Source organism: Schistocerca americana, chromosome X (genome assembly GCF_021461395.2).
Source record: "Schistocerca americana isolate TAMUIC-IGC-003095 chromosome X, iqSchAmer2.1, whole genome shotgun sequence".
NCBI classification, from domain to species: domain Eukaryota; kingdom Metazoa; phylum Arthropoda; class Insecta; order Orthoptera; family Acrididae; genus Schistocerca; species Schistocerca americana.
Window position 1 is genome coordinate 956597293 of NC_060130.1, and position 13514 is coordinate 956610806.

The following is a 13514-nucleotide window of genomic DNA, read 5'->3' on the forward strand; positions in this document are numbered from 1 at the left end:
AACTTCTTTGTCGGGCACCGACCGGATAATAGCATCCCGTACCATGGAATCGATGTAGGATTGTTTGTGAACTTCAGTAACAAATTAACACTTTCTACTGAGGCCGTGAAGTTCAGCAGCCTAAGTGCGATAGGATTGATTCAGTTGTTTTTGACAACGATAAAAGGCAACATGAGAAGCTACCACATGTGTTTGCTTTTGAAAATAGATGGACAGAAGTGAGCACATTTCAGCAAAGGACAAAGACGCAGGATCTTTCAAAGGAGCTAATTGCGACAACAACCGATACATTTGAGGTGAAATCCATGAAAGGAACAGAGACTTACATGTTTGTTCGTCCGCGACATGAAATGCCAAGAAGTGCTGTCGAAGATATTTTTCGTAATCAGACCAGTCTTCCATCGTCTCTTCGTAAGGAGGAAAAGTAGGTAGAGACAAAGACGAGAGACGCCCCGTGTTTGATGCCGCGATGAAATCACAAATCGCATTTGTGAGAAGCATTTGCTGTTCTATGAGACCTTGCAATAGTTGCTCTAAAGTAGCCATGGAAACATGTGGGTCAATGATGGAAAAGAAAACTCCCATCCTCGTCGCCAATTGCTATAACTTCAAGTTGAACAAATAAATTTCGAGGAAGATGCAATACATGAAAGTCACATATCAAGTAAACAGAGTAAGACGTGTGTACACTTTAATAATCAAACCATAACTGAGTCCGAGTTGAGTGGCCGCTGGCTGGCTGGCCGCTTAGGTGGCGCTGCTGCTGCATGGCTGGCAGACAGTGCCGCATGTAAAGGATGCGGGTAACTGCGCGGAGGCACTTTGAAAGATTGGCAAGTCACAACAACCACCAACTCAAATTTACACAGAGATCTACAAACTGCTAAATGAGATAGATATATAAACCACAGAATACTGAATATTATTCCTCTTCTCTCTTTGATGCACCCAGAACACATGGGCATATGCCAATATAACTTGATATGCATAGACACCAATGGCAATTGTGCAAAGAGTTGCAATTCTCTGTGACAGGTAGAATGGCCAGCAGAGTATATTAGTGCTTCTCATGTTTAGTGTTGTTACCAAGCTTGGTAGAGTATATAAGGGGTGTGAGTATATAAGGAGTGCAAACATTGAATTATCACTCTGAAGGACATGGAGGTACAGTGTGTCAAGTGAGTGTGAGTTATCAACAACTGACAGAGTTTGAAAGGGGGTTTCACTGTATGTCTCCATTCAGGCAGCTGGTCAAATTGTGCAATACTCAGATTTTTGGGGCATTCAGATGTGGCAGTGGCCCAGTGTTAGCCTGCATGGAACATGAGGGCAGGCGTACTCATTGTCAAGATTCTGGTTCACCACATCTGACTACCATATGGGAGGATCACAGTATTGTGCATTGGGCACATAGTAACCACTTCAGATCTGTGTCTGGTGTCCGAGAACAAATAATGGACTCCCTGCAACATTCTATGTCATCCCTCACCATCGGTCAGAGACCAGCAGCAGCTAGACTAGAGAATTACCATCCCATGTGTAGACTGCCGTCTATGTCACTACACAAATGGCTGTGTTTGGAGTGGTGCTATTACTGGGAAGCCCAATCTGTGTCCTTATGTCTACCTCTCATACGACAATATCATGGTGCCATTTTCCAACAGGATAATGCTCATCCACATATGTCATGTGTCTCTACAAACTGTCTGCATGATGCTGAGGTACTCCTGTGGCCAGCAAGATGCCCAGATCTGTCTCCAATAGAACATCTATGGGACCAGTTCAGATTGCAACTCCGTCTCACTGCCAGTATCCAGGAAATCAAGGACCAGTCACAACAGTTGTGAACCAGCTTGCTTCAGGAGATAATACAATGGCTTGATGACACATTTCCCAACTGAATCAGTGCAAGTGTCCAGGCCAGAGTGGGAGCAATGTTATCATAAGTTGGGTCATACTGCAAAGCTTTTAACTCGATATTGTGATCACTGAAATAACCGTACATACCCTCTCAACCCGTGAAGTTTCATTTCATTTCCTCCTCAATTTCTGGGTGCTTCTTTTTTGCCAAGTAGTGTATTTCAACATTACTGCTTAATTTCTAGGTGTCTATCTTATTTTAGCACATCAATAATTGCCTTATAATTATTATTTCCAATATTGCCAGTTTATTTAACTTACAATGTGAGGGGCAATAAAAACGTTTCTATTTGAGAGGGTTGCTGCAGCATATGTGCAATGTAGCGCAACTGTGATACAGGTATATAGCGCCAACAAGTAGGGTAGGGATTAGTGTGGCATTTGTATATTTCTGGTGTGCATGCAGTAAATACAGAAACATGAAATATGGTGACATTATTACCAAATGTGTCCAAACAGAACCAGCCTGCTGTTATTCTTTTCTTGGGTGTCAAAGGACAAACATCGATAGGCATTCACTGGATAATGAAGACCGTGTATGGGGCAGCATGTCTGTCAAAAACCACCACTGTGGAATGGTGTACCAAGTTCCATGCTCGTTGCAGTTTGACACAAGACACCAGTCAATATCTGGGGGGGGAGGGGGGGGGGGAGACAAGCCTCACCCGTTACAGACAACAACAAGCATGTGGTTGATGATGGGACTGGGGCAGACCAGTGCATAACCATTCAGTGCAGCGCAAAGAATCTCAACATCAGCTTTGGTAGTGTCAACACATTATCCAGCAAGAGTTAAGCTACCATAAGGTCTGCATCCAGTGGAGACCCTGAGTGTTGAATGCCTGACAAAAACCAAATAGGATGGCTGTTTGCCTGAAGCATCTGAGGCATTTCAATGTTTAAGGCACATTTCTTGAGTCCATTGTTGCAGTGGTGCCACTACTGGGAACTGGAGTGGAAAGCATCGACAAAGCATTCGTGTTATCCATTGTTCCCTTGTCCCAAGAAATTCAAGAGCTAGCCATCTGCTGTAAAAGTGATACTCACTCTGTTCTTTAATTACCAGGGCCCACTGCTTATTGATTTCAAGGAATCTGTCGTCTCCATCAGTGGGGAATGGTACTGTGCAATACTGGAGAGTATGGCATGCAAAATAAGGTGAAACATCCAGGAAAACTTTGAAAATGGGTGCTGCTGCTTCATGATAATGCATATCGCAAATATCACAATACAGAAGTTATGCCAACTCAAGTGGGAGAAACTTCATCACCTGCACTATAGACCTGATCTCTCCTCACGTGATTATCACACCTTTGGTCCCTCAAATAAAGCCTAGAAGGTTTGATGATTTCTGTTGGATGAGGATGCACAGCAGGCAGTTATGGACTTCTTCATGCAATAGGACACAGTGTTTTACCAAATGAGTATCTTCAACCTGGTGTGTCGGCCGCACTATTGGCTCACGCTGACTTTATCTGACTGGCATGCTAATTTTGGAATGTGTGGCCTTTGAATAGAAACTTTTTGATCAACCCTGATACATTCACTCTCCTCCATAGGTCCCATCACACAGAACCTTTTGTTTTGTGGAATAAGTAAAGAGGCACTTTAATAAAAGACAATCAAAGTGTAGAAACAAAATTTGTAGAAGAAAGAAAGTGGCTACATTGGAAAAAGCTTATGCTTCCTCAATTATAATAAAGTGCTACTGCTTATCTTCTATTGGTAGTTTAGTATTTACTTGCAGTGGTAGTTTTTCAAAGAAAACAGTTATTCACAACTGTAAATACTGAGTCCTATTTACAATACATCTAGTATTATGGGTGTTAATTATAAATTTTATCCTGTTATTAACAATAAACACCACTGTGAAGTATATGTATTGGAGTGTAAACATAAGAGCCACTAAGTATCTCAAGAGTCCTCTGCAAGGCATTCAGTAATCAACTTTATGTAATATTCTTACTGCACGCTCCTGTAGGGGGAAATATTATGTCATAGCCCAGTATTTACTAAGTAGTGATAAAAGAATAGAACAAGAAGTGCTAAACAGAACTAAGAAAGCAGTCTCTCAGTGTACTATTGGATGACTAACACAAATTATGGAACAAACAGATAGGTATGAAAACTAAAATGCAAACTTACAAAGCAATTATGGTGCCAATTGCAGCATATGGTATGGAGAGTTTGGCACTACAAGAGAAACACCTAAGTAGGATTACTGATACAGAAATTAAGTTCATAAGGAAAGCAGTAGGGAAGAATGGAAAAGACAGAGTTAGAAATGAAAAAAATATGAGAAAAGGCTGGGCAGAAAAAAGTAATTAGTGTGGTGGTTGAGGAGCATCAGTTGAGATGGTATGGGCATGTTATGAGAATGCAAAAGGATGGAAAAGCTAAACAAGTACTTGAAATATGTGTACAGGGAGGAGCTGGATAAGGAAGATGACCCCTGCATCATGTGGGAGGACAGGGTTGAGAAACTGGAACAAAGGTGTGGAAAAACAATTATGGAAATGAAGAGATAGTATGAGAATAAAGTGGAATGGCTGAAATGTATAGAGCAAGGCTACACCAATGCTTGATAGCATAAGGGAAGTGAAGAAGAAAATATGTTTCAATTTTTTTACCCTGTCCAAACACACTAAACAAAAAAGAGGTAGAAGAAGAAGAAGAAAATAACTGTTAACAATGGGCGAGAGAGTGGAAGAGTGTCACTTAACAATCTTATCACCAACACTTAATTTATGCAGATTTACAAGGGTTCAAATGCCCCTAATGGATATGTTACTCAGGTGAATCCAATGACTAGTCCACATTCAAAGTCACTGAGCTTTCCTGACTGACCAGTTATTACATTGTACTGGTGGATCCACCTAAGATTGCCTAAGGAGACAATTGCTGACAGCTGGCAGCACTGTTGCCAGCTTTCAGTTGTAAACTGCAAATGGCTGCATGCAAAAACAATAGCTGTCTACAGAGCTCCGGCAGTAATGATGCATCAAAAGAGAGACATTTACAAAATTGTGTTACATCCCTGGTTGATGCAGGTCTGGAAAACGGCCACTCCCAGCCCATTGGAACTGTCAAGGATCTTTCTCCTCTGACTCGACTATGGTGGTCAGTTCTGAATTACATTAAAGTGTCTAGATACTTTCAATCAGAAAGTGTATACTGCAAGTACTGCACAGTGATATGAGTATCCTTTTAAAGGTATTAGAGCACCATTTCTTGTGTACCTTGCATGGCAAAACACATTATATAAAGTCATTCAAATTGAATATTGGGACACAGTTACCGTAAATGCTCCCTTAAATCTGCTGTAGCCTGAGCCTGACGCCTGGATTCTCTGATAGCCAGATCACGTTCCTCAGCCATCTGTTTCATTTTTGCTTCCTTTCGGGCTATTACTTCACGTATGTACTGTATTCTTGCTTCATCCTCACGGTTAATTCTGTAAAATATAAATAAAAATAATAATAAGACTGTAGATAAATGACATTATCAGTAGAACAAGGCAATAAATAAATTAATCATTTTAATCAAAGTTTGAAACTATGGTTTTTGAGAATAGGAACTCTAATGTAGCTATAAGAAATAGCAAATGATGGAGCTGTGTTAAAAAGCCATAGGAATAAAAGTTAAATGGATTTCAGCCATAAATGGTCAAATTCCAAATCCAGGGAACTTAATACAGTTATGTTCAATATGATCTTATCTAGTTTTATTTTTTGCATGTGAATTCTGACTAAGCACAGCCAGTATTGCTTGCAGTCCCAGCCTTTGGTTTTAATACAGCTTCAGACACATAATGGGAGAGGCAGGACAAAGCACAGCAAAGATTTTCAATAATAACAACAATAATAATAATTTGATTTCTTATCAATTACTTAATTTCATATAGCACTAGTATAAAATATGTGTGTGGTAATAACAAAAGACTTGGTCTATTTAGATGTTTAATAAAATTAACACCATCCTCTTTTCTCAATGATAATGAGAGGAACAGATGTATGTTAAGTCCAAAATATATTCACCTACAGGAACATCAAATCCAGAAAAAAATATGAGTGTTCTAAAATTAATAACACAAAACAAAAAAGTAACGCACAAGTAGAGTTAAATGTCCCACTGACAAGAAGGTCATAGAGACAGAGCAGAAACTCAGATTGTGTAAGGGTGTGGGAAGAAATTGCCAAAATTAATTGTAGGCAACCACAGAAAACCTACATCTGGTCATATGGAGATTTGAACACTGCTCCTCTCAAATGTGAAGCTAGTGGTTAATCTGAACCATTACACCTCTTCACTTGGTAATAACAAGAAACAGCAGCCTCTCAACAAATTCCTGAACTAAAGAAATGACAGTAACTAAAATCTGTGTGTGTCTTTTTTGTGTAATATTTAAATAGTAATTATATAACATATTCATCTATTCTTTCAGTCAATTGGTACCTTTCCATGAGTCGTGTGTGATGGCGCTGCCTAGCACGATTCTCTGTTTCAACCCGCTGTCTCTTGCTCTCAACTTGTCTTGTTGCCCTGTGTTCAGCCTTTTGAGTTGCTTCACACTGCAGTGTCTTCACTTGTTTCTGCCACTTTTCAAATCCACGTTCCAAGTCATCGTGCAACTGGCGAACTTGTTGGAATTTTATAGCTCTTTCTAAACTGTAAAAGAAAAAGACTATTTTCATTTTGCAATTCTTAAAGATAATCAGAGGAACAAAAAATATCATAAAATGTTGATTTATTCCATTATTTTCATTTTTTAAGTTTGCTAACTAATTTATTTTAATGCATAAACCTTAACATGATGTGGGACAAATTAGAAATTGTTATAATATGTACACAGTATATGGTACAATAACACTGTATGTAAAACACTACAGATAGTTCATACCACATGTGATCAAGAAGACAGTACAGATGCTAGCACAGGGTATAATATCTCTGTTATTACATGAGAGATTAAATACACAGCAAAAATCTGATGCCTAGTCAATACTTGCAGTGTGTGTGATCACAGTTAGCAAGTTCACCAGTCACTTGACAAAGAAAACTTTGTAACAACTTGTCTCTTAAGTTGTGATGATTACATGTAGTTTTCAAAGCAGTTAATGTTGTAACAATATAAGAAGTGTGTTGCATAACAGTTTAATGCATTTTCCTGGAAGTACAGTTGTAATATATTGCTAGAAAGTAAGTCATATACCACAATAAAAGATAAGATTCCGTTCTAGATTTTGGAGATCTGCTGAATTGTTTGTCTCAAAATGAAAATAATAATAATAATAATAATAATAATAATAATTCAGGATAAAGTTGACATTATACCAATTATACTATCAACTACAGGAGTCATACCACACAATATCCACCAGTACATGAATGCAATACAGCTACATCCAAACTTATATATACAACTACAGAAATCCGTAATTATTGATACATGTTCAATTACCCGAAAGTTGCTAAATGCAATATAACATATACCGTACAGTTAAAAGGAAGTCACGCTTGATCAAGGTCTGCGTCACTTTCCATTTTTGACCAGACATAACGTCTGAGAAAAGAAAGAAATAATAATAATAATAATAATAAAAAATTTGTGGAAGAAAGGGCTCCAAATCATTTGGTGAATTGTTCTCAGTTTTCTCCATGAAAGTTGTTTGCATTCTCAGCTGTAATGTTTTAAAGCACTTCCAGGGAAGGGCAATGTGGTTGGCACTGGGCATTTCCTACTGCATGCTGGGTCTGGGGGGATCCCCAACCCTACTTATTTTGCCACCTGCCTTGGTCATTTCTCTTTTAATCAGTTTTAAATGTGATTAGATGTTGTTAGCCCATTTTTCTGCTGCACCCTATTTTCTATTTTAGGGTTAGCACTCTGGCAAATAGTGGGTACTGTTGCCCTCTTTAACAGTTTGACTATAACAGATTGTAGGTTCTCTAACCTTATTTTATTATTGCCAATCCAACTTGTATCCATTACATTTTTTAGCCTTCTTACTTTTATGATAACAAATATCCTGGCTAGAAGGCATTCTTTACGCTGTAACTCTCTTTGCCCTTAACTGGATTGACAAGGGTCTGATGTGTGTGGGATTTCTCTCGCAACAGATGAACCCTGGGATACCTCTCTCATCTGCTCTGACTTATGTACTGGCCTGACTCATATAAGGGTGATTATAATTAAAGTTCCAGTTTCAAAACACTGTAAAAAAGGAACTGCTCCACAGAATGACATCCAATTTGAATGGAATATTATTGAAGAAGCAGGAAACATTGCGGAAAACAAGAATTTAACAGAAATTTTCCCATTAGATGGCACTGCATGCATCATAACTTAAATAAGTTCGGCTACAAATGACAGATTAATAGCAATAGTATGGGTATGGTGTGGGTTGCACATTAAACCACTTGTACTGTGCAATGTACATGACTGAACAAATTTGTGGCACTGTTAGATAGTTTACCACATCCACCACTGCAAGGTCATACAAGATCAGATGGGAAAAATTGGTTTGCAGTTGTCCTGAGGCCAAAAACCACATAAAAAGCAGAAGTTAAACTGATTTTTAATTTTCATGAGATTGACACAAGACATATTCAGTATGCCATCCACTGTTTTCTGCCACATGTTGAAATCGAGAAGCTGCATATTCCACAACAGATCAGACTTTCTCAGGGGTCACGTTCAGTATGCTTTGTGCATTTCATGCATTCAATTTAGTTACATTTGTAATCGGAGCCCTGAACACAGCATCTTTCATAAAATTCCACAGTCAGAAGTCACACAGTTTAAGATCAGGTGATCTGTATGGCCAGGCCATGGGGAAATGATAGCTAATAATTCTACCATTTCCAAAATACCTTTGCAGCAGCTGCTTCACTGGTTGTGCAATGCACAGGGGACCGCCATCTCGCATAAAAATTATCTTATCCACACTGTTGAAGGGTTGAAATGATGCTTGTCTGAAAAAGACTCTCGCAGCATTTTCCAGTGATGGTACAGATAACAGGACCCACAGTACCCATTTCCTCAAAAAAATATGGCCCTACAATAAACAATACTGTTAACCCACACCAGAATGAAACGGTACTAGTTGATGAGCTAGCGGATTTTCTGTTGCCCATATTCTGTGTATTATCATGTCCTTGGGGACAGAAAATGGCATTGTCTGTCCACAGAAAATCCCATGGCCATTCACTGTCTATTTCCGTGTGAGCAAGAAACTCTAGAGCAAATGTTTGGCTTACTGGCAGGTCAGCATGAAGCAACTCCATAGTAGGGGTACCTTTGTGTGGATATCAATGCAACATGTTTTGTAGAATTTTATGCACTGTTCTCACAGGCATGTTCGAAAACTGATGACAGACACACAGGCACGCACGTACACAAGCGCGCCCACGTGCGCGCTCGCACACACAGACATGCACACAGATGCGCATGCACACACGCGCACGCACACACACACACACACACACACACACACACACACACACACACACACACACCAGTAGCCCAGGTATAAAACAACTGTTATTTACATGTGAAATTGTAATAATATATAATGGTAAGAGTAGTACAGGTATAAAAAGCATCTGTCACTCATGACTGGCATAGCAGCAGTGAAAAACCACATCTCCCTATCTGTGTCCACCTCTTCCTCTTGATCTTCCCATCTGTCCACATCACCCCCCCCCCCCCCCACCTCTATCTGTCTATAACCTTCTTCCCACTCTCTCTGTCTCTTCATCTCCTCCTTGCCTCTCTTTATCCATTTCCTCCACCTCCTCCCTCTGACCATATTCTCCTCCCCCTCAGCCTTTCCATTTCCACCACCTCCTCTTCCTTTTCCATCTGTCCACCACCCTTTTACTTCTTCCATCTGCCTCATGCATCTCCCCCTCCTCCCCTCTTTCTGTTCACTTCCTCCCTCTGTCCATTCCCTGCTCTCTCAATGTCAACCTGTCCCCAGCCATGATCATTGGCACTTGTGGCTCCTGCAGTACAATTCAATAAAGCAGGATGATACAATTCCCATAACAAGCCTGTCATGCATGGCAGACTACACCTCAAGGGTTTGAAAATCATTGATTTTCCCCTGATGTAAAGGTCGCCATGCAAAGCCGGTTGATAAAGCAGGCAGATACTACTCCAACACAGCACATCTGTCATAAACAGCAACCTACATGTGGGGCCCAGAAAACCATTTCTTGCCACTGATGTGTAGGCTGCCCAGCAAAGCAAGCTTATTTGGCAGGCTGATATTGTCCCACACAACATCCCTGTTGTGGAGGACAGCCTATACACCAGGGGCTGGAAAAACACATTTTTACTTGTGTCTTCACGTCTACTGGAGCATATACACCTCCAGTATGGAGGTTACATCAGTACATCGGGAAGGAACCTGACATTGCTTTCCAGAAGGAACTCCCCAGCTAATGTGGTTGAATGGCTCATAACCAAGATTTTCATATCAGGATGACACCTAACAACAGGCAACTATTACACCAGCATGCCACTGGTGATTGCACTCCTACACAAGCACAGTATTATCCTGGTTGGAGCAATCTGGAGAAACAAAAAGGACCTATCTAAGGAATTCACTGAGACCACTGGCTACCCAGTCTGCAGCAGCATCTTTGCGTTCAGTAACAGGATTATCCACGTGTCCTACATTCCAAAAAGAAGATGGTTGTGATTCTTCTCTCCAACTTTCTCTGTGATGATCATATTAACAAATTGACTAGGGACAAGAAGGAGCCTGAGGTAATTACCCACTACAGTAAGACCAAAGGTGGTGTGGTGTCGACACTATCCATCAGCTGTGTTGCACTATTGATGTGAGCTGAACCTGCAGAAGAGGGTGACTCTGGATCTTCTTAAGGCTCCTCAACATAGCTGAAATCAATGCACAAATGATCTAGTTCTGTAACTTGCATGGGGTAGCCTTGACACATCCACAATTCCTGGAAATCCTTGCCCTTAACCTTATTCAATGTTAATCCACAAGTGGCAGGAGGCATCCAGGTTTCTTCTGCAGCAGTCCCTCAAGGTCTTTGTTCCTAGTTCTGCAGCCAAGATGTGATTCTTCCTCTGGTAAAAAAAGTGAAGAAGAGTCCAAAGTGTGAGGCATGTGGCCACAAAAAAGACAAAGAGATTAACTCTCAATGCAAAGCCTGCAGTCAGTGCTTCTGCCTCTCTGAGCATGCGACCTTCCTTTGTCCCAACTGCATCCGTGAAGAACCCACCAATTAAATTCAGAAATTTGTGAAATAAGAACTATGGCAAAAATATAGAACTTGCAATTTTTATTGTAATTTAGATTTATTATGTGAGTAGTAATGTTTCTGGTAAATGTTATAACAATAAAATAAAGTGTAGAAAATCAACAAAGAAGTAAAAAACACAGTAGCAGAAGTTTTTTACTAAAAATAAATGAGGCAGGATAATTGTACATATTAGTATTGGTGGGACCTGATCCATCTTTCTTGATGCAGGGCTCAATCACAATCATCACCCTCATACAACACATACAATTTCTCTGACAATGAACTTAACCACAGTTTATGGTAATAGTGAACTCGCAGCAAGTCCGGCTGATTTCCCTGACATGCACAAAATATGTTGTGTAATGCTAGAAATGCAAGCATTATTCCCTGTTCAACCAAGTGGTTTGGCTTAAAGACACACTGGGACTAATTAGAAGATTAGTGACACTAACTACCTGCCAGAGTGAAATATCAAGCTTCTCATATCTAAAGGCAGCTAATGTTGATAATCTGTCAGACAACTTGGCATTTGCCTCTGTGCAAAGGAGATGTGTAACATGCAAAATGTGGCTACCAAAGAGAGGCCTACCATTAAACCAAATTTTGAAAGGCTATATGCTAATGGCACAGCTTACTTTGTATGCTTAAAACAAATCCTCTTTCCTATGGCAGTTAGCACCTGCACAGAACCATCAATAAGCAATATCACATGCACTATATGAAAGTAATATTGAGTGGGGAATGGTAAGATAGTCACTCTAAGAGATGCAGCTTTAAGTATATATTCAGTTTTCATCTTAAAATACATAATTCATGATGAAAAAAAAAGTTTCATACCTTTGTCCTTTTATCTGACGATCTCTTTCTTGTAACATCTTATCATATTTCTCTTGAGCTCTCTGTTCACGTGCACGACAGTGCTGGCGTAATTCTCTCAAAGCAGCTTCTGTTTCTTCACGCACTTGTTGCCACCTCTCCTGGTGCCGCAGTTCCTCAACTCTATTTGCACTTGCCACTCTCTAGACACACAAAGAGAGATTTAAAAACATATTCTAAAACAAGTGTTTATTTTTCTTTCATTTTTTAAATTGAAAAGACACACAAATTTTGCATTCAGTTACAAATAATTTCATTTTCTATCACATAATAAGTTTGTGGAACACAAGTAACAGTCTATAGGTGATAACCTTTTCAACTCTTCTATTTATTCACTCAAGGTTTAAGGCCATAATCATTTAAGGCTTAAGGCCATAGCCATGATAGTAATATGAAATAAAGAAGTTGTACAGTCAAATGGCACAAATATCATGCAATCAATCTTTAGGTGCTTTGATTGCTACAGTCTGCACATGTATTCTACTACATGCTTTCTGTACACTGAAGTGGCAAAGAAACTGGTATAGGCATGTATATTCAAATACAGAGTGGGACCAATGACCTCAGCAGTTTGGTCCCAGGTATTTAAAAAAAAAAACAACAAAAAAACAGAGATATGTATACAGGCAGAATACAGTGCTGCGGTCAGCAAAACCTATATAAGACAACAAGTGTCTGGTGCAGTTGTTACATCAGTTACTGCTGCTACAATGGCAGGTTATCAAGATTTAAGTGAGTTTGAACGTGGCCTTATAGTTGGCCCACAAGTGATGGGACACAGCATCTCCGAGGTTGTGCCAAAGTGGGGATTTTTCCATATGACCATTTCATGAGTGTACCATGAATATCAGGAATCCAGTAAAACATCAAATCTCCGACATCGCTGTGGCCAGAAAAGGATCCTGCTAGAACAGGACCAACGATGGCTGAAGAGAATAATTCAATGTGACAGAAGTGCAACCCTTCTGAAAATTGCTGCAGATTTCAATGCTTGGCCATCAACAAGTGTCAGCATGAAACCATTCAACAGAACATCATTGATAGGGGCTTTCAGAGCCGAAGGTCCACTCATGTACCCTTGATGACTGCACTACACAAAGCTTTTTGCCTCACCTGGTCCCGTCAGCACCAACACTGGACTGCTCATGACTGGAAACATGTTACCTAGTTGGACCAGTCTCATTTCAAATTGTATCGAGGAGAGGGATGTGTAAGGGTATGGGGACAACCTCATGAATCCATGGACCCTGCATAGCATCCTGTCTGATCATCAGCATCCATTCATGTCCATTGTCCATTGTGCATTCTGATGGACTTGGGACACTTCAGCAGGACAATGCGACACCCTACACATCCAGAATTGCTACAGAGAGGTTCCAGGAACACTCTTCTGAGTTTAAACACTTTCGGTGGCCACTACACTTCGCAGACATGAACTT

At 40.0% G+C, this 13514-nt stretch overlaps 1 protein-coding gene across 7 annotated transcripts in view; it reads right to left on the reverse strand.

Moving 5' to 3' along the window:
• LOC124555721 (coiled-coil domain-containing protein 177) overlaps positions 1-13514 on the reverse strand; it is a 293273-nt gene that overhangs the window by 23513 nt on the left and 256246 nt on the right. For all 7 annotated transcript variants that reach the window (XM_047129731.1, XM_047129729.1, XM_047129732.1 and 4 more), the window contains 3 exons: positions 12037-12218; positions 6376-6588; positions 5219-5374 (listed from right to left, as the gene is read on the reverse strand). In XM_047129731.1, the coding sequence (XP_046985687.1) occupies positions 5219-5374; positions 6376-6588; positions 12037-12218 (551 nt within the window). The remainder of the gene's footprint in view (positions 1-5218; positions 5375-6375; positions 6589-12036; positions 12219-13514) is intronic.